Genomic DNA, 24,941 nt, shown 5'->3' on the forward strand with positions numbered 1-24,941 from the left:
GACTCAGATGGATAAGAATCCAGGGGAGACTTTAGTGACAACAACAAAAAGGCAGCTGGTTTTGATGTGCTGAAATTGTTCATCTAGGAGATAGCAACCATGAGCACAGGTGAAAGAAGAGTTATGGGGATACTTCTGGAGTTAGGAAGGAGGTAAAAGGTAGATTTTATCTTTTAGAAAGTTTGGGTGAATCATACTGCATCCTAATGCATTCTAGATTTAAAGTAAAACTTGTCATAAGCTTTTACATCACGGGATGTGAAGTGCCCCTAGATACTGTATTTCAATTTATTAAGCAAGTCAGTGGAAATAGCTGCCCCAGACTGCTTTGAATAGCACATTGTCTGAAGTAAATGTTTCTCGGAGTCCTTAAATGTTAATTTTCTGTTAAGTCTTTTACTATTTTTACTTGCTGTTGGTGTTAAAATCTTCAGGATTGTTGGAAAGACAAGATTTTAAAGATGGGGCTGAAGTATGGAACTAGAATTCACCAAAAGTTTTGATGTAGGGTACTTTCTGAAACCTAAGCTTTGTTAGGCTTTCTTTGGTTTCCTGATAACTTTAGTGATGTAACTGGACACTGTAGATTCCAAATGACTTAAAATATTAAGTCTTCCTCTTTTGTTTTTTTATTTTTCAGAAGAAGCAGCTGAAGATTCACTTGCCATTAATGTAGCACAAATGGAAAAACGTTTGCTTCATGGCTTAATTCAAAATGTCCTCCCATATGTAGGCTCCTCAGTGAAGACATTAGTACTAGCCTACAGTTCTGCAGTGTCTAGCAAAATGGTATGTAACTTGAAACCAGCATTTAATAATTGTGGCTGTGCAACCTGGAATTAATAACCGATGTGCCCAAGTTTAAAGCACGCTGGTTGTGAAAACAAGTCGCAACTTAAAAGAATGTAGATTCATATGTTGTCTCTGACATTGTTTGCAACCTTGGCTAGACTTTGATTATTCTTCATTTTCCAGGTTAGACAGATCTTGGAGCTTTGTCCCAACTTGGAATATTTGGATCTCACTCAAACTGATATTTCAGACTCTGCATTTGAAAGGTTAGCTAATTGTTGTTTTTTAAAAATAAAAAGGGGGAAAACATTCAAGCATGTCCTTACTCCATTGCCAGCACGAGACCAAAATAAATCAGTCAGGGTTCACACAGAACGAAGGACTAAACCAGAGCAACACGTGAATGAAACAGCCACTACAAAGTTATGCTTCGCTATTTACAACCTTCTGTCTTAACTACTACAAATTTATCGAAGTATAGATATCCATAACAATTTAATTTTGTATTAATATTAACAATTGAAACTGTTCATAGATTTAATTTTGGGAGTTACTCAGTTACTGTAGTTTTTGTTCCGATACAGCTGATAGCATTTGGAATACTGCTTTTTACGTTGCTGATCAAATGGTGGGAAGAGTTCTAGGGCCTAGGTGTATTACTGTAGACTCCCGAGTTTTACAGAAGTCTGCAGAAATTTCATTAAAACTAGTGGGATGATGCGTAAATGTGGAGCCTGCCCAAATGGGTCTTAACGTGATACTGGAACTCAGTGGCCGTTTATGTGCAGCAATTTAATCATACAGTGCTCTCAAGCTGTGTGTGCTAACAACACAAAATGTTACTGGCATGGTAGCTTGTAGAAACTTTAACTGAAATAAAGGCCTTTATGGAATTTGCATGGTTCAGAACTTGATCTTTTCGTGTCAGTCTCCCATGAAACTTAAATTCTTGGCCCTTCCTTATATCTGTATTTCTAATCGTAAAATCTGTAATTTGGGAAAATGGATTTGGTTTGCTGTAAATGGAAATAATCGTATATGGAAAATGTTAACATTAACTATGAACAGACAAAGGTTAAATCAGCTATATACTTTTATAGTTAATAATGCAGCAACAGTACTGCAGATCTAATTTCTGTTTCAGTTGAAAAATATAAGGCTGAAGGGGTGAGTTTTCATCAATGTGAAGGTCTGTTTCCATAGCAATCTAAGACTAATTACCTGTATGGAATAATTAATACCATACACAAAGCATGCTTCAGGAGTCCAGCTATTCCTTCTGAAATAAGTGGAGAGTTTTGAGAGAAGGACATGGGGTCTGAGTACACTGATACTTCAGTATGGATAAGCAGGCAAGCTTGAGAAACTCAGATAGGAAAAAATACAAGTATTAAAATACTTTGAACTGAATATTACACCTCACATTTCTTTTCTTTGTGAATTTTACTAATTCAATAAGTTAACTTCTCAAGAAGCTGAAAGAAGTGAACTGTATGTTTTCTCTAAACTTACCTGGCTCTTGGTACCAGCATTATGCATAGCGGAAACTGCTTTTTGAAATTGTTGTCACACGTTTGGTCTGCTGTTTTTAAAAATTGTTCAAGATATAATAAATATGGACTTCTTTATCTAATCTGTGAATTAATAAAGTATCTCCCTTATTTAATCTTTTTTGTATATTTATCCATAACACCTGTTTCTGAGCAAAAATAAGTCATTTGTTTCTTCTGATTTCAGTTGGTCTTCACTTGGTTGTTGTCAAAATCTTCGCCACCTTGATCTGTCTGGATGTGAAAAAATCACGGATGTGGCGATAGAGAGGATTTCCAGAGCTCTGGGCATCATATCAACTCACCATAACAGGGGTATTCTGAAAGGCTGCAGAAACAGGAATGCTAAGACCTTGTGGAAAAACAGAGAGATTACTCTGCAGTCCAGCAAGAAGTATAATTGTTTGCATGAAATCAACAACGAAGACTTTATCGAGGGAAGAGACAGTGAGCATCATTGGACTGACCCTGACAGCTCAGAAAACTTCAATTCTGCGTATGTGTGGATGCTAGATGCAGATGATTTAGCTGACATCGAGGATGCTGCAGAGTGGAGACACAGAAACGTTGAAGGGTTTTGTCTCATGGAACCAACATCCCCCATTAATTGTTCTGCATCTTGCTGCAGTAGAGACATTTATGGCTTAAGGACTAGAGGGTGGCAGCAGCACCGTGCTTCTACTGACTTGATTTACTGCGGTCACTCATTTTGTTGTGCTGGGACGGCACTAAGAACTATTCAAGCACTTCCAGAGTCCTCTGCACTGTGTAGAAAAACAACAAGGACTAAACAGTCAGAGAAAAAAGACTTGGCATACTCTGGGAGTGAAAAACCAGATGAAGAGACTGCACGAGTTCTTCAGTTTCTCAGTCTGTCTGGGTGTTACCAGATCACAGATCGTGCTCTCAGGTGAAAAGACATTTCTGAGCTATTTCGCTGCAGTAGGGTTTTTCTAATGGTATTTTTTGCAGTTGGGTTGCTCTGGGTTGTATCGGCCTGTATAAATAGTTTTTCTGAGAAAATCTGGTAAGTCTTAAGTGATCTTTGCATCTATCTCAAAATATTTATATTTATGGTACCAGACTTGAAAACTTTCTCCAACTTTTCCTTTGAGTGAAAGGATTTAAAAAAACATTTTTTTTAGACATCTCCTCTGGAATAAAGTGCTTTCATAAATTCATTTGCAGTAGGCAAATGGGCAGTATTTATTTATACTTTTAGATTGGACTTGTAGTAACTTCCTGTTAGGAAATTCAGTGTTGGTTCACTTTTTTTCCATTATGCCTGCCAAACTTGTTATTACTCTTGAAACTTTAAAAACAAACTGTAACATCTCATTTAACTTGTATGGACGGTGACGTAACTTTCTATGTGCACAAAAACACATTAAATGTAACTTCATATAATGTATAAAGCATAGAAATTAGTTGTAGTTAGCTTGCACATTGAGCCAGCTTCACGACAGTCACAAAATTTGCAGTGTGTGATATGTAATTGATATTTTGCGTTGTGTCAGCAAAGTGTAGTTACTGCTTCATAACGAAAATGGGACAAGACTGAAATACTTGAAGTCACCTGCTCAGATGTGCTGTAGTAGCTCTGGGGACTAATTAGAGCTGCTTGGAATGTGAAGGCTTTATGCCTACCTGTACCGTATGCCGCAGTCAACAGAGAAATACGTGGGGCACTGCTGGTGTTGATTTGCCTCTCGAGAGGCTTTGTCCCCATTTGACAAAGTTCGGAAGTACCAGCTGTTCAAATGTCTCTTTGCAGCTATTCTGGGACTTAAGCTTTCACTTCAGTTAGCTTTGTCTTTGAGCCTGGTGCTGTCCAAGCGCTGGAGCAGACTGGTGCTGCTGAGTGTGGCTCACTTGGTGAGGAATAGGCAACGCTGCGTGTAGTTGCATGTGGCTGGCCTTCTGTCATGGCTCTTGCACCAAAGGGCTACTTGATTCTTGAGTCATAGGAAGGGTTTAGCTGTGGTGCTGGCTTCCCATCACTGCTTTTTGGATACAAGCGAATACTAAGAGTTGAGGCTGTATTCTACATGAAGTATTTGTTGCACTTACCAGGATAACGAAGTCTCCTAATATTTATATGTGCCAGTTCATTTCATATGAACTGTTAGTTGGTTCTGTTATTAGCAGTTCTGACGGGAGAAAGTTGTACACCCATGCGCTTAGGACATGCAACTGAAAATGTCTTGGCTTGAATCTGACGCATGTTGATTCAAGCTTGTGGTGTGGTGGTATTTTTTTCAGATTAACTTGCTTAGCTGTCCCGTGAACTCCCAAAGAAGCAAGCAGGCTAACAGAAAGTGTTTGGTCAGGTGCAGTGTATCTGTGAGGCTGCTTTATCAGCAGCCAAATTCTCCTGCACTTGGAAGAAAAATAGCGAACTTCATCTGAGTAATGTGGTGGTGTGTTGGCAGAGAGGCTCTGCTGGTAAAGATCTGGCAGACTTAGGAAAGTACAAATTTGGTTTCCAAAATGACTTGAACCAAGAAGTTATACTGAAGCTTTTGGAAGTGTTGTGCACCAAACATTGAGAACATCAATTCTGCATTTCTGTTTTCAGGATGGGTTGAGAAATACACCTCACCTTGGAAGACTCACCAGAAATCAGTAGTGTTTTGGAGAAGCATGTCATGCTAGTTCTCTGAAATAAGTGGTCATATCTGGAGTCATTAATGAACAAAGTGATTTCACACTTAAATCCATTTCTGTCAAGGGAAATTATTACTTTCTGTAGGGATTGGTTTATTTTTCAGGCCTGTTGCACGGCTGCAAGGGTGATGCACCTCGTAGGGTGCCAGACTGCCAGATTTAAAGCTAAATGCTTTATTAGAGGTGTGCTTTTGTTACAAGATGCTAGTAAACTGGTGACTGGTGACACAGTGGAGTACGAGTCAGTCCAGTGCTGTGCAAGCTCTTAACGCCTCTCTTCTGTCTGTTAACAGGGCACTGACTCTGGGAGGAGGACTGCCACACTTGGAACACCTCAACCTCTCGGGTTGTCTCACTGTAACTGGTGCAGGCCTGCAGGATTTAGTTGCTGCATGCCCTTCGCTAAACGATGAACACTTTTACTACTGTGACAACATTAACGGTAATGTCTTTTGTGAAGATGTGATGCTTTTCTGGGGGGTGACCTTTCGTTTAGGGACACATGAGCAAACAAATTCATAGAATTATAGAATGGGCTGGGTTGAAAAGGACCTTAAAGATCATCTAGTTCCAACTCCCCCGCTCTGGACAGGGTTGCCAACCACTAGAGCAGGCTGCCCAGAGCCACATCCAGCCTGGCCTTGAATGCCTGCAGGGATGGGCCATCCACAACCTCTCTGGGCAAATTAAAAAATGACAGACAAAACAACAAAAAACACGCAAAAAAAAAAGTAAAAAAAAAAAACTCTTTTTTGGCTGTGTAGCACTGAATTTCAAATATTAATTACAAAATTGCAACTGTTAAGTCAGTTCTTTCTTTTTAGTCCAACATCATTTTACTCTAGGAAGACACTTCTAGTCCATGTATCTCTTACTTTAGGTTAGCATAAGTGATAGAGGCTAGGAAGTAAGTCTCAATATAGCTGATACACCCTTGTCCTCTCTGTCTCTTTCCTGTAAATCATGCAGTTGTACGTTTTCTTTGTGGCGATAACTTGAGAAAGAGGCTTAGAGCGGTACTAAAATGACTATTTTTGGGAAAAATTGTGTTTTATGTAAACCTCACAAGTTACAGTGGATTTGGTGTAGAATACCATCATGTGTCCTTATAGATAATGTAATTTAGTTGTTCTGGTTTTGCTTAATTTACGAACTTAGGGTTGGATCTCAGCTGGAGAAGGATCTGGATAAATGCATAAAATACGGTTATGGTGGAAGTCTTTTCAGTGTTTCCCACACTGGAATTTGGTCTGTTATGTCAGGTCCAGTAAACATTCATAGTGTTAGAGATGGAACCATGGTGTGATTTGTATTCCATGTGTGAATTTAAAACAGGTAAGTGCAACAGAATGGAAAGGAAAAAAAAAAAAGGATAACTGAGGTGACAGAGTTATAAGAATTACAAGAACTAATTGTGTGTAAAACAAAATTATATTTCCCTGATAGTTCATGGCGTTCATCTCAATTCGCATCTATATTGAGCTACGATCACAGCAGGGTGTCCCTGCTATATTAGGGTGCTGGAGCTTTGGAACTGCAAAAGTAAAACTTCACTGACATTTGGGAATTCAGTACATTGCAACTGATGTAGGATGACGTGCTTTATTGGATTGGATCCTAATGTTACTAATGTTAGAAGTTAAAGTACTAGATCATTTTTGCTTCCATAATTTTTGGACTTCTCCGTGTACTTTTTGACAGATTTTTTTTTTATTTTGATGCATTTGTTTTGTTACCTACTTTCATTCTGTCTGGACTATAGCTTTTTAAAACCACCTTGCAAACCTCCTTGCGTTTCAATCTGGAAATTAAGGTTCCTTTTTGAAATCCTTCTCTGACTCTCCTTCCTGCATCGTGTTGAATTTAACGATGTCTTCAAAGACCAGTTAAAAGCTTTTCCCTTTTACATCTTTATTCTTTGCTATTTTTTTTTGTTTCCACTTCTCAGTAATACCAGACTCAATATTCTGGTTTGTCTTTAGCTGTTTCTGTCTCTCTCCATTGTGCTAGTCCCTAAAATATAGTGTGTCATCTTAGTTCACAAAGTCAGAATCTTTTGTGCAAGTCCTCCACCACTTTAAAGCTTGGCTGTTCTATAATATCCCAAAGAAATTACTTGTATATAAACAGAATACTTTCTGGAATAATTTTGTAAAATTGTCCTGATCCTCTTCCTGTTTATTTCCTTTCTTTTACTGCCTGTTGGAAGCAGTGAGGCTATAAGCTCTGCTCTGTAAAGCATCTTGCATGCCTTTGGATGAGCAGCTCTTCTAGAGAGAAGTCAACTGGAGAGAGAGGATGTAATGGTCCGACTTCTTATATCTGTTGAAAAATATCATCTCAGAAGCTTTTTTTTAGATGGAAGCCAACAAAAACTTAGAGGCGTCCTAGCAAAATTTGGAAATGGGAAATACCTTTTCATAACTGAATTCTCTGCAGCTTTATCAGGACACCTTTGTTTGTATTTTCACCCAAACTTCACTGTGACAGTGCTAAAGACTTGTTCCCCTCTGTTGGCAACAGGATTTCTGTGGCAGCTTGAACTATTTCCGTATCATACGGTATTTCTAAAGAACCTGTAGGGGAAGTAAAAGCTGTTTTATTTATAGCAATCCATATTTTAAGCTATTTGCTTTTCTTTGCTCGTATAGAGATTATATTAAATGCTGTACAAAGATTACTGATCTGTAAGGATTTAGAGAATAATTTCATAATTTTTTTTGCCCACCAGCTTATCAGGGATTGTTTTCGGGGAAGGAGATGTGTTCTGGGATCGTGTTGGAAAACCCGTCAGTCTTGCAGAACAAAAAATGGAGCCGACAGTATGGAATTTAGCCGTCTTTGATTAATAAAGATACCATTTTGTTGTCTTTGACATAGAAGGGCTTTACTTTCACCTACAGCCTGTTTTCAGATTTCTTTTTGTATAATCCTGAGCCTAACATGTGCAGCCTTATTGGATATTCTCTGTGGAGATCTTGCCGGACTTGTTTGGTAGGCATGTGGGCAACTTTCAGATGTTCAAGCTGGGTCAGTCGCAGCTGTAGTACAGCAATAACATGATACAGTTTTTATCTGAGCCCACAAACCTGCACACACCTCCAGATTTATTTTCTATTTGTTTACTGTTAGTATGATTCCAGTTCTTGGTTTGCGTAGTAATGTTTAGTTTCGAATCTCTGCCTGCTTTGCCCTGCACCGGAGACTTCAGTTAGGTAACCCTCAGCTGCAGGTGACAACGAATCTGGTATACACCCATCCTTATTGCTGGTCTTCTGTAATGGCTGAAACATTTGATGGAAGAACACTAAACTCAGTAAGAAAGTTTAATTTTTAAACTTTTAAAAGTTTAAGCTTTAAATTTTTAAGAGTTACAAACTTTAAAGTTGCAACAGGTATTTCCCCATAGGCTGTCTTGTCCAGCTGCGTTCAGTCTCCTTACTGTACTGTCAGTTTCAAATCCTGCAATACGGGCAGCTCCAGGGTTAGAAAAATGGGGCTCCCTGGTTGCTGGAGCAGTACCTCTTCGCAGCTTTTTAGTAGCAATTCAATTTCTAGATTTTTTTTTTAGTGTAGTCCTCAGGTGCTATAATTAAAGGATTAGGGCATTAATAAAATGAAGTTGTGATTCTGCTTCACTCTTTTCTTGTGAGGTTGGGAATTCATTGCTCACAGTTTGATCTGTCTTCTAGCAATGGAGCTGAGAACTTTGAAATTTTTGGTTAGATTATGGACTCCCCTGTGCAGATTTATATGGGAGCACATCGTTACTTCAAGGGTTTGGACTCTCCCTAAGTTCTCCAGATACACAACAGCCACTCTTTATGAGAGTGTCTTGGTTACCTTCATCAAAGGTTAATACAGTAACACTCAAACTGAGATTTCAAATGAATGTTGGCTCTGTATTTTTTCAAGGCCAATGCTTAATTTGATCACTTTTTTGTAATTCCCTTGTAAAGTGGTGCCTTTGCTACATGACCATCCAGTGTGGTGTGTGCTGTTGGGAATGAAGGAGCCTCTCGCTGAGCTGGAACCCTCAACTTTTGCAACTCGTTTTCCTTGCTTTGGGCTGTGCCTTCGCAGTGGTGGCTGTGAAAATGAGCAGTCCTTCCCTCCCTGCTGTCCTTCCTGATGTCGGTGTTAGCCTTTCTGTTTCTACTTGGTAAACTAAACCAAGAACTGGGGTAGCTGAAGGCTTTTTTTCTTCTCAGATGGGTTGGGGATCCATTTTGCTGTATATCCACGAGTATTTCTGCTGCCACGGGTGAGGGCTAGAACAGGTGGCTAAAGGGTCACGATGGCAGCAGGCAGGTGTGTGCTGGGCTGAAGGAGCTCTTTCACCACGGTCCTGGTCTTGGTTGGCGTGCCTTCTGGGTGAAATGCTTAACTGCCTTCTGGGAGATCTGTTACATGTATTAGTGAAATAAAAAATCATCAAAATGGAGTTATCAAATAGCTGTGCTCCTTCCTTAGATTGCCAGCCACATTTATATTAATATTTGAAAACCTTGGAGTTGTTCAGCAGGAGTAAGCAGACCTCTCCTGTGGGTCACCTGAAGTGTCTGAGTAATCAGAACTAGATTTAAAGAGCATTACAATAATCCAGTTTAGAGGTAACTAAGCCAGCAACGCAGTCTGTGGCAGGTTAGATGAGAACCCGATTAACTTTGCTTCCCCAGGTGAACGACCCCAGCACTCACTGAACTCAGGCACTTCACTGCTAGCACCGCGTTGTCAGGAGAACAAGAGGGGCCCTTCTGAAAAAGCCAGCCCTCCTGTAGGACCTAAAAAGATGATGTGCTCACTGAACTGTGTACAGCTCCCTTCTTATGGTCTCCGTATTGCTTAACCTGGCGCTTCAGCGAGGTGGAATGAATGGGAGCCCTTGAATGTGGAGTCCAAAGAAAACAGAATATTTTCTGGTGTTTTTTCTTATTTAATGGCCTCTTAAATACAGACAGTTTGTAAATAGAGTCCAGTCCAATGAGGTCAGTAACAAAAAGTGGAGAAGACAGAAATTGGGAAGGCAAAGAGTTGTAAGGACAGTGAGATGTAACAAAGTTAGGAAAACAAAAATGGTCCTGTGACTGCCAAAAGCAAAGGTAGTGCATGTTGCTGTGTCAAATGCAAAAAGAACAGGCTAAGGAGGACTGGGATACTTACAGAGATGCGTGACCAGTGGTAGAGGAGATCAATTGACGTGTCAAAACATAAGAATGAAGTGACAGTCTCAACCAAACAGACTTGCTGTTACAACAAGGTAATAAACATTATTAATAGTTGTTTTAATAAGCAGAAATATCTTCAAATTACGGGAATTGCTTGTATGTGCTCAGAAACAATGCAGAGCAGGAGATCTCAGGAGCTGTGGTGTAAAACCTGAGCTTCATTTCGTCAGAGTTCTTCATTAGAGGCTCTAAAGGAAACGCAGTATTGTCAGGAGGTTTAGATATGGGACAAGAAATGCAGCAGAGGAGGAAGCTTTCACTGTGCTGTGGTTAATGTAACTTGTCAGTCAGTGCCTAATAATTTAGGAGACTGTAAATTTTTCAGATGATGTGGTTTACTTACAAGTTTCCACATTCTTAAAGCAATCCTACAGCAACTTAAAATCTTAAACTTGAAAACTGAAAGCTGGTTAAAGGACAGGAAGAAGGGGTAGGGCTTAATGGTCACTGGGCAGGATCTGGGAGCTGATGCCTCTCCCCATGCCCCCAGGAGCTCTGTGCTGGGGTAAGTTCTGCTCAGCACTTCGGTCGCTGTCTTGGTGCGAGTAATGGAATTACTTCCAAGTTTCGAATGGTACTGAGCTGCCTCAAACATTGATGCTGGTGCTGAAGATTGCCACAAGGACTTCTCGTGATCTTCGGTAGAGCTGTATGTATGGCTGTATGTCTGGGAGGAGTGTAGTGATCAAACCGTGACTGCATGAAGCTGAATTCAGAGCCGGCAGTTACAATTGGAAGACAGTTGCAGAGAGCTGTCAGTGCTAATTCTGAGATCTGTCCTGTTTGCAGCAGCAGCCAAAAGGGCCAACAATGTTTTCAACACTGAGATCGCAAGGGTGTTGAGAACAAGACAGGAAGGTGTTGCTGCTTGTTCCTGGAAGCCTCGGGGCACCCACACTTGGAGCTGCTGCATGCAGTGTTGGTCTCCCTGTCCAAGTGTACGTAGTGGAGTTCAAGATGTGGAAGAGGTCTACTAAAAAGAGTTAGGGAACGGAGCGGGGAGCAGTCTTGCAGGGAGATGCTCGAAAGGCTGGAACACTTCAGTCCGGGAATGAGAAGGCTGAAAGGGAGATGGATGTTTAGAGGTCTGGGAAGGCAGTGGGTGACGTGAAAGTGCAGCAGCTTACCGAACTCTGCAGTACTGTAGCTCAGCGACAGTTGTTAAAATTAGTAGGTGGCTGATTTAAAACAGATGCACGATGTAGTGAATTTCTAGAACTTGGTCCCGTGGGGAATTGTGGAAGCAGTTAGTATCAAAGGATTAAAAAGGGGGTTAAACAAATTCATGCACAGAGAGCCATAAAGAAATACTAAAGGAAATGAGCTTCAGCATCTGTAGTGCACCGGTACTGAACGCTGTGGGGAATGGGAAAGGTTTGCACAGGGGGTGTACCTGAGTGCCCTGGGCAACACTTGCTGTTGGCAGTGCCAAGTTGGTGCTGGGTTGGACGGAAGTGGTGGAAAGCACTATTAGAAGTATAGTGAGCAACGCTGTGCCTTGGGATGTTGTGGCTCTGTCAGTTTTGTCACAAGCGTTGTTCCTAGAAGCGTGACAGTTGCATCAGAACTGCTGATGCGCTGCGTAGCTGTGGCAGGGAGGAGGAGGGTCAGCCACGGCTTGGGAAGTGCTGCTGCCCAGAACGTGCTCTGCTAAGTCTGCTAAGCCACCTTCTCAGAAGCACCGAGTCTCCTTTTTAAAGGACTGTGGAAGAAGCTTTCAAACGAAGGTTTCAAACTCTAGCTCGTAAGTGATGTGGAGGAGCGAAATGTAGCTCAGGTGAATAAAAAGACTTGAAAGGGAAAGTAAGTTTATCAACAAATGAAGATATTGCTGATTTGCATATTGTAACCATTGTCCTCCGTTATAGCTTCAGGTTTGTTTTATTCAGTCTCACGCATGTTAATTTAATTATCTTGTAGAATATTGCTCATCGGTGTGTGGCATGAAGCAAAAAAACTGATTTCCAGAGACAAGGTTCTGGGGGAATTAATTGAATTACGACTTCAAGCTACTGTTCAAGGGGGAGAAACAAGCCAGACATAGCATGGTGCCCTTATTCATTACGTTATTTTGCTAATCTCTTCTAAATGTATTGAAAACACCTTAAATAGTCTCCGATTTATTTCAAGTACAAAGGGGGAAAAGATGGATTGTCCTGGTTAGCTCTTGACCAGCTTGCTGTGGTCAACTGAAAGTGTGTCGCTGAGTTACGTTGGGTGCCAGAGCTCGGCCAACCTGACTGTAAATGTTTGTGTCTCTGAAGCAGGCCTATGGCTGCAGGAAATAAAGTCCTGTACTAATAAATCCAATAGTTTCTTGTCTTATGATCACTTTAACATTTGAAAGGGATAACAATGTGAAGGTAAGTGGAGGTGGGTAGAACTACGGCATTGGTTTGTACTGTCTGTGCCTCACAGCTTTCTTTTTTGGATGTCTCCTTTGTAGCCTTACGGCTTCGGATAATTGTAGGGATAGTAAAGGTGCTTTTCTTTTTAGACTCTGAATTTCCAGTCAAGAGTACAGGAGGTCTAGCCAACTATGAAATGTTCCTGGAAAAAAACACCAGGCTAAGAATTGTTTCTATATAAATAGAAATAGATTTAGAGCTTGTGGCTTTTTTGGTAATACCGTGATGTCATCCTCTAAATTTGGAAAATGGGACTTAAATACGCATTGTGAAAATACACCTCGATTGTGAAAGGTAGCTGTGAGAGCTCTTTAAAAGTTGCTGATTCAGTGTTGCTTATCCTACATCTGTGTCATTTTAAATGTTACATTCATGGGACAAAGCTGTCTCAAAAAAAAAAAAACACTCAAAATAGCTGTTTGAAGTGAGGTGTTAATACAGTGACGTTACTGGCGGCAGCCTTTCAGACTTTCACAGTGCTGAATGAAGTTTTGTGTTTAAAAAAAGATACTTTATGAATTACCAGGTTAGAAGAATTCTGCACCTAAGCGGCCTATTTTCTTCTTTTCACATTTGTTCTGTTTTTGTGCAGGTCCTCATGCTGAAACCGCCAGTGGATGCCAGAATTTGCAGTGTGGTTTTCGGGCCTGCTGCCGCTCTGGCGAATGACCGCTGACTTCTGATCTTTCAGTCTACTTCATTTAGCTGAGCAGGCTTCCTTTCATGCACTTTACTTACAGTCCGCATCTTGTGTTAACAATCCTTGGAGTGAGATTTGTTATACTAGCCTGACCCTCCCCACAACTTCAACATCTTAATTATGAGTGTACTGTACAGTGGTGTAACAATCTCACAAAATCTCATTTGGTTTGAAGGGTGTTGGGTTTTATCTTACTTAATTTGGGAAGATGGGAAAACATTCTGATTTTTTTTAATGCCACTTTTTTCCAAGTTTGGCACTTAAATATACTTTACTGGATTATTTTGCGTTAAGTGAATGTTTTTTGTTTTTGTTTTTAATCCATAAGTACAATATAAAGCTCTGCAGGTAATTTCAAATGTATTGTTTGCATTTGGGTAGCAGTAAGACATCTTTAGGAGCCTTGTTTCTCCCCCTTTCCTCTCACCCCAAGTTCTTTATCTGGCAAAATTAGGGTAATTCCCACCTTCCTTTTGCATTTGGTTTTGTATTTGGGCTTGAAAGACGTACTCAAATAAAACATTCCCACCAACAAAGCTTGCTGTAGCAGTTGAGTATATGTGCTTTTACGGTGTGATATCTACGTGTACAATACCAGCAGGCTGCAGAGGCTCGGTGGGGGTTGTATGGTGGCCGTAGAATCTCCCAGTGTGTGGTGTGTTTCCCTTCTCCGCAATGACTGCGTTAAGATGCATTTTGAAGCAGCTTCCACGGAAGTCAGCTTTCATTCACAAGAAGTCCGTGGAAGACGCTCGCTCTTCCCCATTTCTTCGAAATGACCGCCTCGTTGACCAGCGGGGATGCAGAAGAAGCCATTGCTGGGCTGTGACTGTGCTAGGAGGAGAGACGAGTGGTGGTGCCACAGCACAAGTGGCTGCATGGGCGGTGTGCGAGGAGGCCATCAAAGAGGGCGGGAGTGCTGCAGCCCATGGGGAGCGTGGTGGTCACCTGCTCTAAGTGGTGTGGCTGTAGAAGGCAGATGTGTTTTACCCCACCCTGCCTAGTTTTGTAGGCAGCTGTATCAAACTAGGTATGTCAAACTAGTAATTTTTACCAGTTTTACCACTTGGATACCTTCTTTATGTTAAGATTTCAGAGGACAGCAGTCATGGTGGTGTATGTGTGTAGCTTTCAAGATTCTTGCGTGGGGGAAGTGAGCTTGCAGGCTTAGCTGGAGATAACTTGCAGTTTGTTGATTACCAGCTTGGTTACCAACTCTTGCAGGGTTTGAGAGCATTTTCTTGTTCCCACCAATACTGACAAGGTAAGGAAAAAAGAAAGAAAATTCTTCAATTTATATTAGTGCAGAGTTGGTTCTTCATGGTCAACATCTGAACACAGGATCGAGAAAGGATGCGTAATGCTCAGTTGGAAGCCTACAAGAGATGTATGAAAGGATATTGTTGATAGCAATTGTTGCTTCAAGTGAGCTGCATTAAATTTACTTTGGTGCCCAGAGCTTAGGTTATATATATATGGCCACTCACGCAGTGCTGGCTGAGGCAAGATGAAAGTAGTAACGAGGTGTGTGGTGGGCTTTCTTCTTGCATTTGTCTTGTTCCAGAGCTCTTGTTTCTGAGGCTAGGGAGGTGCAGCTAGAGGTTCTTGTCCTTGCTCGTAGAACCTGTTTTCTGTGTAGACTGCTAGAGGGCTGAATGAGCTGCAGAAAACTGTTTATTTACACCACGTTCTTTTTCACCCTTCTCTGAAAGGATGGTGGGGACTTGGGAGATGGCGTTGTTCAGCAACACATCATGTAATGATGGTGCAGTTACTTTCTGCTTCATAACAGTTCTGTAGAGGTGCTGTCTTGTTGATTATAGAGGGGATTGTTGATTATACCTGTGGCAACCCCGGCTCTAAACCAAAGGTTTGGTCTAGCATTTATTAGATGGAGTGAATCTCCTTTGAGTAAAGCTTAAGAAGAGCCTGAACTTTGATACATGTTCTGGTGAAATGTATATTAAAAAAAATCACATTACTGTCACTTAGAAGACCTTAATTAGCAAGGTATCTGCAGAAAATGACATTTATATCAGTATTAACAGTTAACACCACTACTTACATATTAATGAGCTAGTTTGATTTTATAGTAAACCAGTTTTTGGATCATCTTCTAGTATGATTACTTAAAGATTTCACACTCCAAAGTGATTTAATCAAATTCTTATATAAAATAATGAGCTTTCACTTAAGTTTTTGGTATAAATATTTATTACATACTTAGTCTTGAATCTATAAAGAAAAGTCTGAGGGGTGCTGGTGTGATACAGACCCGGAATACAAAGTAACAGAAGCCTTTTAAAAAAGAAAAAAAGTCTTCAACAGTAGCTCTTTGGTACCTGAACTGTATTCAAGGGTAAATTACTCCTGGTCATTATGCAGGAACAAGGGTACGAGAAAACTGTAACTATTGTGCATGACCGTGACTGTCTGAATGACAGTGTCTTTAAAGAGGAAGAAGGGCTGTTGATAAACTGGAGTAACTAAAAAGTCAGTCTTTAAGGCATAATTCCAGGAACCAAATTTCACCTCAAAATAAGAACAAACTCTGCCCTTTTAACCTGGTCACTACAGGTGTGCATTTATAATGGTTTTAAAAGTGGAACATCCCTCTGGGAGCTATAAAGTACTGTACAAAAATAACAAGTGCTAGAATTTTATGGTGTTGTCTCCTCTTCTGCTGTATTCAGGTGACAAACACTGAAGATGACTTACTATAACTAATGTGTTTGCAGTTAATAAAAATGAGGGTCTCCCTAGGTTTTTGAGCTATGTCAGATAGCTCACATCAGCAGCGTGAGAAATCTGTTTTTCCTACATCAGCAAATTCCTTGAGGTATTGAGAAAAGTCTATGCTACCTATTCCGTACAAGTGAAGCAACGTAAATCCACACAGAGAGAACACTTTGGGGGTAAGGATGAATATACACGGCTAGAGCAAACTCAACATTGGAGACATCAATGGTGTGAACTCCGGTACTGTGTACGGCTTCTATTAAAGGTCTGACTTCAGAAAAGGGCATATGAATAGGAAATCCAGAGACCTGGGAAAAGAAGGAAAGAAAAAACACGTAAGGCAAGAAGGAAAGATAAAGGCACCTCAATAAATGCATCTTAAAATGTTTTATTGTGCCTGTAAGTTCACCTCCATTGATGACCTGAGGAGATGGAATGAAAAAGCCCCTTTGTATTTAAATGCATCTCTCCCTTTCCCTTCAGGTAGGTTTCTGCCATTTTTTTTGTTAGTTTGGGTTAAGTTCTGAGTGAGAACATTTAGAAGTCCACTAGAAAAAAAATTCACATTATTGAACACTTACAGCATTATGTTGCAGCTTTTCTACACTTCATACCTAGTTGCAGTTCATAGTGTTCTCCTCTCTGCGTTATCTGGGGACTTGAGGTGGGAGGGAGCCTGTCCATAAATACATTTCAGGTCCAAAAGGAACTGGAATCTCAACTCATTTCGAAAATTGCCATATTGGGGTGTAGTATCATTGCTACGTGTGTTTTACATGAAGGGCAGAAGGACCTAATTTTGAGAACAGCCTTGAGGAAGAATGCGTGGGTGCACTGCTGGTCAGGCATTTAATGACAAGACCTGAGAGCAAATGTACCAGTCAGCCCGTGAGCAGCTGGTGTTACAGTGCCAAGCTTTCTGCTGAAAGCTAAGGGGGCTGCGTTGTTCTTTTATTACTGCTGTACCCCACCAGTCGCTACCTCCACCACAGGAGATAAACACAAGTGTTTACATCCATCTCCAACACTTTCAAATGAAATAGACCATCGCTGCTTCACTCTGTAAACATTACAGTGGTTTTACGTTAGTGTAAGAGTTACTGTGACTTTTGGGGGTAGAAGGAATGCAGTTCCATACCAGTGTGGGTGATCCTAAAACTGTATGAGTGACTTAGGTCCCTCCAGCTCTATTTCCACCCACTAACATCACAGCACAAATCACTTATGTTCACAACTTTACCCTGTAGTCTCCAAGCTGTTTTTGCAGCTCTGCCTGATGGTCATCTTCTACATCTTTGCCTTGGTTATGTTCCAGCAGGGGCAGGAAGTTACGCAGGGTAGAGGTACAGTATCGGTTCCAGCGAGTTAGGTGCCTCGGTCTCCATTCCATAATCTTTTCTTTTAGTATTTTTTCAATCCTGCAATATAGTACATCTATTATTATGATTGGGTAGTTACTGGTCTTCTGACCTGATCGCCCTCAACCCACTTCTTATCACAGATTACGGGGAACATAAATGACCTCAGTGAAACTCGCCATACCTAAAAGCACAGAATCAATGTCAATGTAGCAATATCGTCTGCATGTTTAGTAACAATGGAAGGCCAGGGGTTTGCACATACTTCTTAAGTTTACATTCTCTCAGCCCCCTTGACCCCAACGCTGTTTTGGCTTACTAGAAAACCATACAGCCATGCTTGATCAGTTAGAGATTGTCACACAGAAGGAACTGTTAGAAGAGAAACAAAGATTCTTCAAAGTACCAGTTCTGGTTTAGGCCATTCTCAATTCCTAGCATTCAAGGCACGTTTTTGGAACACAGGTAAGAATACACTGGAAAAACACACGAAGGCGCTCCACCTGTAGTGACCAGTCCTTGACGGCATTTGTTCTAGTGGTAGAATTACCTGCCCTGTAGTTCCACTGCAGCAGCCTTGTCTGAATGCTGATACACTAATTCTTCAGGCTAGAATTAAGTAAAACATTTACATATTAAAAAGCACAATCTCCTCTAGCAATATAGCAATATAACTGCAGGCATTACTACTTTGGCAGTACACAAAAAAATCATAATTACGATAAAAACATTAGGTAGATCTTTGTGTGTAATGCTGCTGGTTTTTTGTTGGTTGGCTTTTTTTTTTTAGTAAGCTTCAACTGTTGTTTACAAATTTGATTAACTGTAGAGGATTCTCTACTTGTTTACTAAGACCATGTGCCACCTTTCTAGCTGTAAGACAAAAGCTGATATTTTCTTTATAATGTCAAGCTGATTCTTTGCAGATGGCTGTGTTAAAGATCTGTCCCAGGTACTTCACCATTGTCCTGAGATCTTAAACAGATAGTCAGAGGACCGTGGATGTGCATCATTCTGTGTAAAAAAACAAGTGCTTTTCAGTATTCCTGCTTTATCTTTTTTAAGGTATGCCTAGGGAAGTTTTGTAAAACAAGGCCTATTATAGAAATATACTTAATCACAGTAATCCAAAGAACTTAGTCTCTCTTCCTCTCTACTAGGTCAGTGATGTCTCAGCCCCTCAAATTAAGTTGATTATATATATGTGAGTACCTGAACACTGCAGAGACCGGGGTACGGCAAGCTTCTTGAAAAGAACGGCTTCCAAAGTTTTGGTTTGCTGATATCAAAACTTATCCTTACTGGGGAGTCATGCTCTTGGATATTAAACCAAATCTGTAAGAAAGCAAGTTCATTTTAATACATACCAAAATTATATTATAGAAAACATTTTACTTACATGGCAATAAAATGCTACGGAATCTGGACCTTCATCTATGCCGATAACCAGTACGCATTCCATGTGAGTCAAGGCAATCCTGTCTCGTTACAGCTCGTGTATGCAATGTTTGCATTCTTGCCCCAAAAGGGAGGTTGTTGGGCTATCGTGTTTTGTGCTTCTAAGTAAGAATGTACAGAGATCAGTGCCCAGAATTACTGTCTGCAGCTGGCACCTTTTCCTGCTGAACCTACTGTGCACCATGGCACTTTTTCTGCTTTCAGCAGCTTTCTGCCTTCACCATCACTCCGGCACCGCATGATGCTGGGTTACAATACAGGCACTTTCTCCTGCCCCGAGCTGCATTTCCACTCCTTTGGATTACCACAGCAGTCTGCTGAATTCTGAAGAAGTTCTCCCACCAGCACCGTGCAGCTGTGGCTGGGGTTGCTGGTAGCCTCCTGCACCCCAGCACCAGGGGCACTTCACGTTTATGATGCAGAATGTAAGTAGATTGTGCAGCCACTTTACTATGAAATATTACCAAACCTACTTACGGTTTAGTACTAAATATTAACAAACCAACTTCACCAAGCCCCAAAACGCTTTCAATGAGAGAATGAACTGACACTTTTAAAATAAAATAAAGATAAAATTGTCTTCCAAAGTCATGATTTGTGTTTAGAATTAAACCCCAGAAGATAAAAAAAAACAAAACGCAACAGAACACACATACAATGCGTGACACTTCAAAGAACTTCTCCAGGTATGTTTTCAATACAGAAATAAAAACAAGCGTATACTATCTTTTAGTGTGCAATGGAAGCCTGACTCACTGTTTCCTTATAATGGTTCCAAAAACCTGACAAGCAAACTTTTAAAATCTTCTAGTTTCAATTCAAATATTTTTTTTCTTTAAGCTCATGTTATGCTTTTCAGTCTCACCTCCCCGCTGTCCCTGTTCATGCTCCCAGAAGCTGTGACTATCAGCTTCCAGCCAAACCCAGGAGTGACACAGGCAGCAAAGTGCCCCAGGGTTTCTGTCCCTCCCAACACAGGCTGAGCCCTTTGTCGTTCGGCAGCCTTTGGTTCACCTTCCCTGAGCTGAGCAGTTCTTCCTGCTGTCTTCTCTCTCCCAGAGTGTTTCCAGTCACACAAGAAATATCACGAACATGCACTACTATTACTCGTAATTTATAGAAAAATAGACAGGAGGACTTGATGCCAGGCAGAAAATCAATCGTGGTTACACCTTATACTGCCAGCTTTGTGTTAGGCGTGTTGGACCGCTGAGGGCTATACCCACCCTTATGTATGCAATCCAAACGACTCTTCCCAGTGTGCTTTACTTTTTCGTTTTTAAATTACATTTCACCTGGAAACTATTAGCTTTGCTGAGTTACTGCCCCTCAGCTAAGCAGTGGTAAACTGAACATAGGCAATCCAAGTTGGAAAGTAAAACCATGTTAGTTTCAATGCACTTTTGGTAACTAAAACACAGTAATGAATTTTCTATGAACAGATGTCATCATCTACCTAAATCATGATTAAAAAAGGTAAAATTTTCCTTTATGTATTTAATTAAAATGGCTGAAAAAACTAATTAAGCTTGAATAAAATCATTAATAACATGACTGCATAAATGTAGTTAAACTGATGAATACGTGATGCAAAAGGCCAAGAAAAATGTCAAATTATGAACTTTTAGGAGTACAGAAATATGAAAAGCCCAGGCACACTTACGTTATCACAGCTGATCAGGCAGTACACATTTTGTAGTGGGCAAAAAGTATCATACTGCCTGTAAAAACATCCGGTGCTGGGATTCCAGATTACGTACTGACTTTGCTCCAAAGTTAATACATATGCAGTCTGTCCCTATAGAGAAAAAAAATAGGAGAAAGATGTTTTAAAACAGGCTTCAATGACAGTAAACATTATATTGTTTGGATTTTTACATTTTTAGTATTGAGATTAATAGTACATTTTTGGAAAACTGGAAGAATTTACAGGTTCATTACAATTCAGTCACCTAACACTTACCTAATAATGTGTGCTCTGTCTCTTCTGTGGCAGAGAAACGTTAGACATACACAGCTTTGTGCCATTTTCAAATACAGACCCTGAAAGTCGTCTTAGTTCAGCCAAGAGCTGATATGAAATCCCACACACAGGAATGTTTAACGTTTGCCACCTCAATATCAGCGTGTGCTACCTGGTGACTGCCATCTAGGCAGCACACGTTATGGCTCATCCATCGGCCTTCCCTCAGGCACACAATATAAAAAGATAGCTGGGACGGACATCCCTTATAAGGAATCCCCAAACTTCTCTTCAATGTGTTATCCCCCGTATTTTCCAGGTACTTTAACAAATAATCTTTCTCCTCACAGCATGAAGAAGCTGAATGCATTGTTAAGGACCACCCTCACCATCGGATGTGGAGTGGAAGGCGTGTAACCGAGTGCCTGCTGCTGCTGCGGCTGCACTATCTGAGAACGCGTTAAGGAAATTAGTCTTGACAGGGGGTTTTACTAAAATTCTCTTCAGCAAAACTTTCCCATATGCTTGGTAATTGGAGATGCTAATGGTGGAAATTTGCATTATAAACAGCCTTACCCTCTCAAAACAGCAGTATTGATTACTGGGAAATACGAGTGCGTTAATGAGGAAAAAATAAAAGCGTCTCCTAATGGGCAGAAGAATCTCAAAGGTTTAGTTCTTAGCCAGACTGCTGCCACAGGGGACTCACAGCGATGACCCAGTAGCCTACAGAAAAGCATTATTGTTGTTGTAGCTTTGCCATCAGCTGGAGAGAGAATCAAGGGCTGTGTTCATACCAGTGAGAGCCTCCAGCAAGCCTCTAACTCTCCCCTGCCACCTCTCAACCTGTGCCACTCCCACCCTAAGGCTGCCACAGGCTGAGAATGGACTTTCCCCATGACCTTGTTCCAGGACACACCATTTATACATGCCCAAGTCCAATCAAGGCTTACACATATTTTTGTGAGTCCATAAAAAACCACAAACAAAACACCAAAAAAACACCGAAAACAACACACATTAAATTGTGAGTATATCTGAGTATAAATATATATATTTTTTTCCTCTCTGAAGAAAATCAGTTCCAGCAGCACCGATGTTTAGGTTACATCCTGGAAAAGTATGTCAGCAGGAGATGAGAGACAAGTCTATCCGCTGATGGGAACCAAAGACTTCAGAGAATGAAAGTCAATATTCAGACCAAAAGAAAAAATCCTCTTACCTCAGGAATAGCATTTCCAATGATGAGCCAGGCTTTTTTCCCCATACCAAGAAAATAATTACACAAGAGCACAGCATGTTCTTCCTCATCTCCCGCCAGAAGATCGAGAAATTGCTGATTGAGGGACAAAAAAAATGTTTGCATGAGTGTTCTCCATTTATAACATTTAATAATATTTCCTAACACTTCTGAAGCAAAAGATTCCCCTTGGATCTTTGTAACTGACCTTTACTGTTTATTAGGCACTGCTTCAACATGCAGAATGCACACAGCCAGGAGTGAATGCTGTGAAAATCCATGAAGCAGATCTGAGATTTTACCGTAAGAACCAAGGACTTTTGAGTTATTCTGAGTTTTCCACTGTGCTGGAATAGAGCTTATTTTCTTCTTAGTAGCTGGTATGGTGCTGTGTTTTGGATTTTGGGTGAGAATACTGCTGATAACACACCGATGTTTTCGTTGTTGCAGAGCAGTGCTTACACTAAGCCAAGGACTTTCTCAGCTTCTCATGCTGCCCTGCCCGCAAGGAGGCTGGGGGTGCACCAGGAGCTGGGAGGGGACAGACCCAGGACAGCCGGCCCAGGCTGCCCAAAGGGATGTCCCATACCAAGTGGTGTCAGGCAGAACCAAAAAACTGGGGGGGAGGGTGAAGGGAGGGGGGCAGCTGCTGCTCAGGGGCAGACTGGGCATCAGTTGGCTGGTGGAGAGAAACTGCATTGTCTACCTTCCCCCCCGGCCCCCCTCCGTATTCTTTTCTTTATTTTTCCCCTCCTTATCAAGCTGTCTTTATCTCAACCCACAAGTTCTCACACGTTTACCTTTTACGATTCTCTCCCCCATCCAGCTGAGGGGGAGTGAGCGAACGGCTGCGTGGTGCTGAGCTGCCTGCCCGTTACACCACAGCGTGCACAAAGGCTCCGAGATGGTACAAACATCATCTGGGATTAACTTAATATCTGTTCCTACTCCACAGATCGTATTCGCATGAGACAGAGAAAGCTCAGTCTCCCATTACTGCTGACAATTACAAGCAGTGTTTTTCGGTGGTTTCTTAGAACGATCAATGGTAAGTGTAGTTTTAAAGTCTCCATCAGTCAGCATTCTGCCACTTGTGCATGACTAGCTATTTTGGATTGTTTTGTAATTGAAAAAAATGGGAAAAGCTTCAAACCCTAAGTATTCTTAGGGTCAACTGCAACCTATCAAAGATAAAAATTTTGGCTCATATTACTATGAGCAACTTTTTTCAAGCACTGGTGGTCCTCCGATAAAGACATTCTGCATTTTTGTAAATAAATAACTTATAAAGAAAAAACAGTCCTCACAATAATAGAATCACAGCATAATTTAGGTTGGAGGGGGCCTCAAGAGCTCATCTACTCTGAACTCCCACCAAAAGCAGGAGCCCCCTGGATATTGCATCACATACAAGAGGATAAAAAAACCCCTCATGTTTAATGGATTACTTACATCTGATGTACTCCACAAATCACAAATTCCAGCAAACGACACACTATCTGGCAAAAAAGGAATCAAAGCAACATATCGAGCCACCAACTCCTGCAAGGAAACAAAATATAGCTAGTCATCCCTTCAGTTCTCTACACGGGCATATAATAAAGGCATTATTACACTAGACTTGAAGCACAGTGCTGTTTCCAAGACACCAATGACAAAACACTGACTAACCCTGTTATAGCAGCAGCTAGCTCGTTTCAGAACTTACACCAAATCCTGATACAATTTTCTCTCATGAGGTTTGGTATAATTTTATATTAATGAGTATTGGCTATCAAAAGACCCTTATTTTTCCAGAGAAGACAAATAGCCTTTTCCAGCGTCACTAAGGGTTCACTTATTGTGTATCACACATAGTCACTACCACTTTATTTCTCACCTCCTTAAATAAAAAAAGCATAGCTATACAGCAAACATGTAAAATGTTGTATGCCTATGTGCACGTGCATGCACACACATTCTGAAATTACATCCCTGGAACTTCACTATCTTTTCTGAATACTTACTGCTGTTGTCTGAGAGCTATCTGGGCAGGCATCAAGGAGCTCCTGCGGTGGATTCAGAGGTTTGACATATCTGGTAATAAAAACTGTTTTCCCATTGAGGTCAATGACAGTTGTCAGGCACTGGCGGCTTGGAAACTTTGATGTACATTCAGCTTCATACTTTGCTGCTGCCTGGAGCAATTTCTCATCTTCCTGGGTATCAAACTTCAAAAGACAGTAGAACTTATATAAAAATAGTTTTATATATAATTTAGGGTTAAGTCTTTACTATGTTTGGCCTTATTTCACCATTTGCAGAAGCATAAAAGGAGGGTAAAATTCCTTCCTAATAGCCTTGTGCACTTTCCTTGCATTATGTACTTTGGCTCAAGGTAATGAAAGCTCAGGGTAATGGAAAAGCAGGCAATTAGCATTTACTTATGAATGCACACGGTGACCTGTATCTATAGCTGGCTTTATTAAAGCACTAAAAATGTAGCGAAAGCTATGCCAAACAAAGTGCAGGGATGACTGTGTAACATCACATGTTAATTCAAAGGTGAACAATTATGGTTAGGTACCAAAAGAGTAATCCTACACGCTACTCACATAACACTCACTCTGTTAAAACCACAATCGAGGTTATGCACAAAATCCCAGCAATGTTTATATAAATATTACTGGGACAACCCTGTACAATGCCAAAATATTTGCAGAGAAGGTCCAAGACATTTTTTCGGTGGGTTCTTAGTCTTCAGACTTCTCTAAAATTTTAAAGCTTTTAGATGAGCTTTTCCAGATGCAAATCTCAGACTGAAAAGCATACATTATGTGAGAATGACAATTATTTGCT

The 24,941-nt window shown here is 40.8% G+C and overlaps 2 protein-coding genes across 10 annotated transcripts in view; one reads left to right on the forward strand and one right to left on the reverse strand.

The window, feature by feature from the left end:
* FBXL5 (F-box and leucine rich repeat protein 5) overlaps positions 1–13,881 on the forward strand; it is a 35,623-nt gene extending 21,742 nt beyond the window's left edge. Inside the window, exons 7-11 of one of the 2 annotated variants that reach the window (XM_080589954.1) lie at positions 641–789; positions 976–1,058; positions 2,530–3,252; positions 5,303–5,451; positions 13,238–13,881. In XM_080589954.1, coding sequence (XP_080446080.1) covers positions 641–789; positions 976–1,058; positions 2,530–3,252; positions 5,303–5,451; positions 13,238–13,314 — 1,181 coding nt within the window. In that variant the 3' untranslated portion in view covers positions 13,315–13,881. Of the gene's footprint in view, positions 1–640; positions 790–975; positions 1,059–2,529; positions 3,253–5,302; positions 5,452–7,740; positions 9,990–13,237 lie in introns of those variants that run through there. The other variant, XM_080589953.1, reaches the window with a different exon arrangement.
* The window catches only part of CC2D2A (coiled-coil and C2 domain containing 2A), a 63,028-nt gene continuing 51,697 nt past the window's right edge, over positions 13,611–24,941 (reverse strand). For all 8 annotated transcript variants that reach the window (XM_080589946.1, XM_080589949.1, XM_080589947.1 and 5 more), the window contains 8 exons: positions 24,110–24,313; positions 23,556–23,645; positions 22,086–22,199; positions 20,564–20,698; positions 18,655–18,777; positions 17,993–18,051; positions 17,325–17,502; positions 13,611–16,392 (listed from right to left, as the gene is read on the reverse strand). In XM_080589946.1, coding sequence (XP_080446072.1) covers positions 16,204–16,392; positions 17,325–17,502; positions 17,993–18,051; positions 18,655–18,777; positions 20,564–20,698; positions 22,086–22,199; positions 23,556–23,645; positions 24,110–24,313 — 1,092 coding nt within the window. In that variant the 3' untranslated portion in view covers positions 13,611–16,203. The remainder of the gene's footprint in view (positions 16,393–17,324; positions 17,503–17,992; positions 18,052–18,654; positions 18,778–20,563; positions 20,699–22,085; positions 22,200–23,555; positions 23,646–24,109; positions 24,314–24,941) is intronic.

Source organism: Anser brachyrhynchus (assembly GCF_964034855.1).
Source record: "Anser brachyrhynchus genome assembly, chromosome: 4".
NCBI lineage: Eukaryota > Metazoa > Chordata > Aves > Anseriformes > Anatidae > Anser > Anser brachyrhynchus.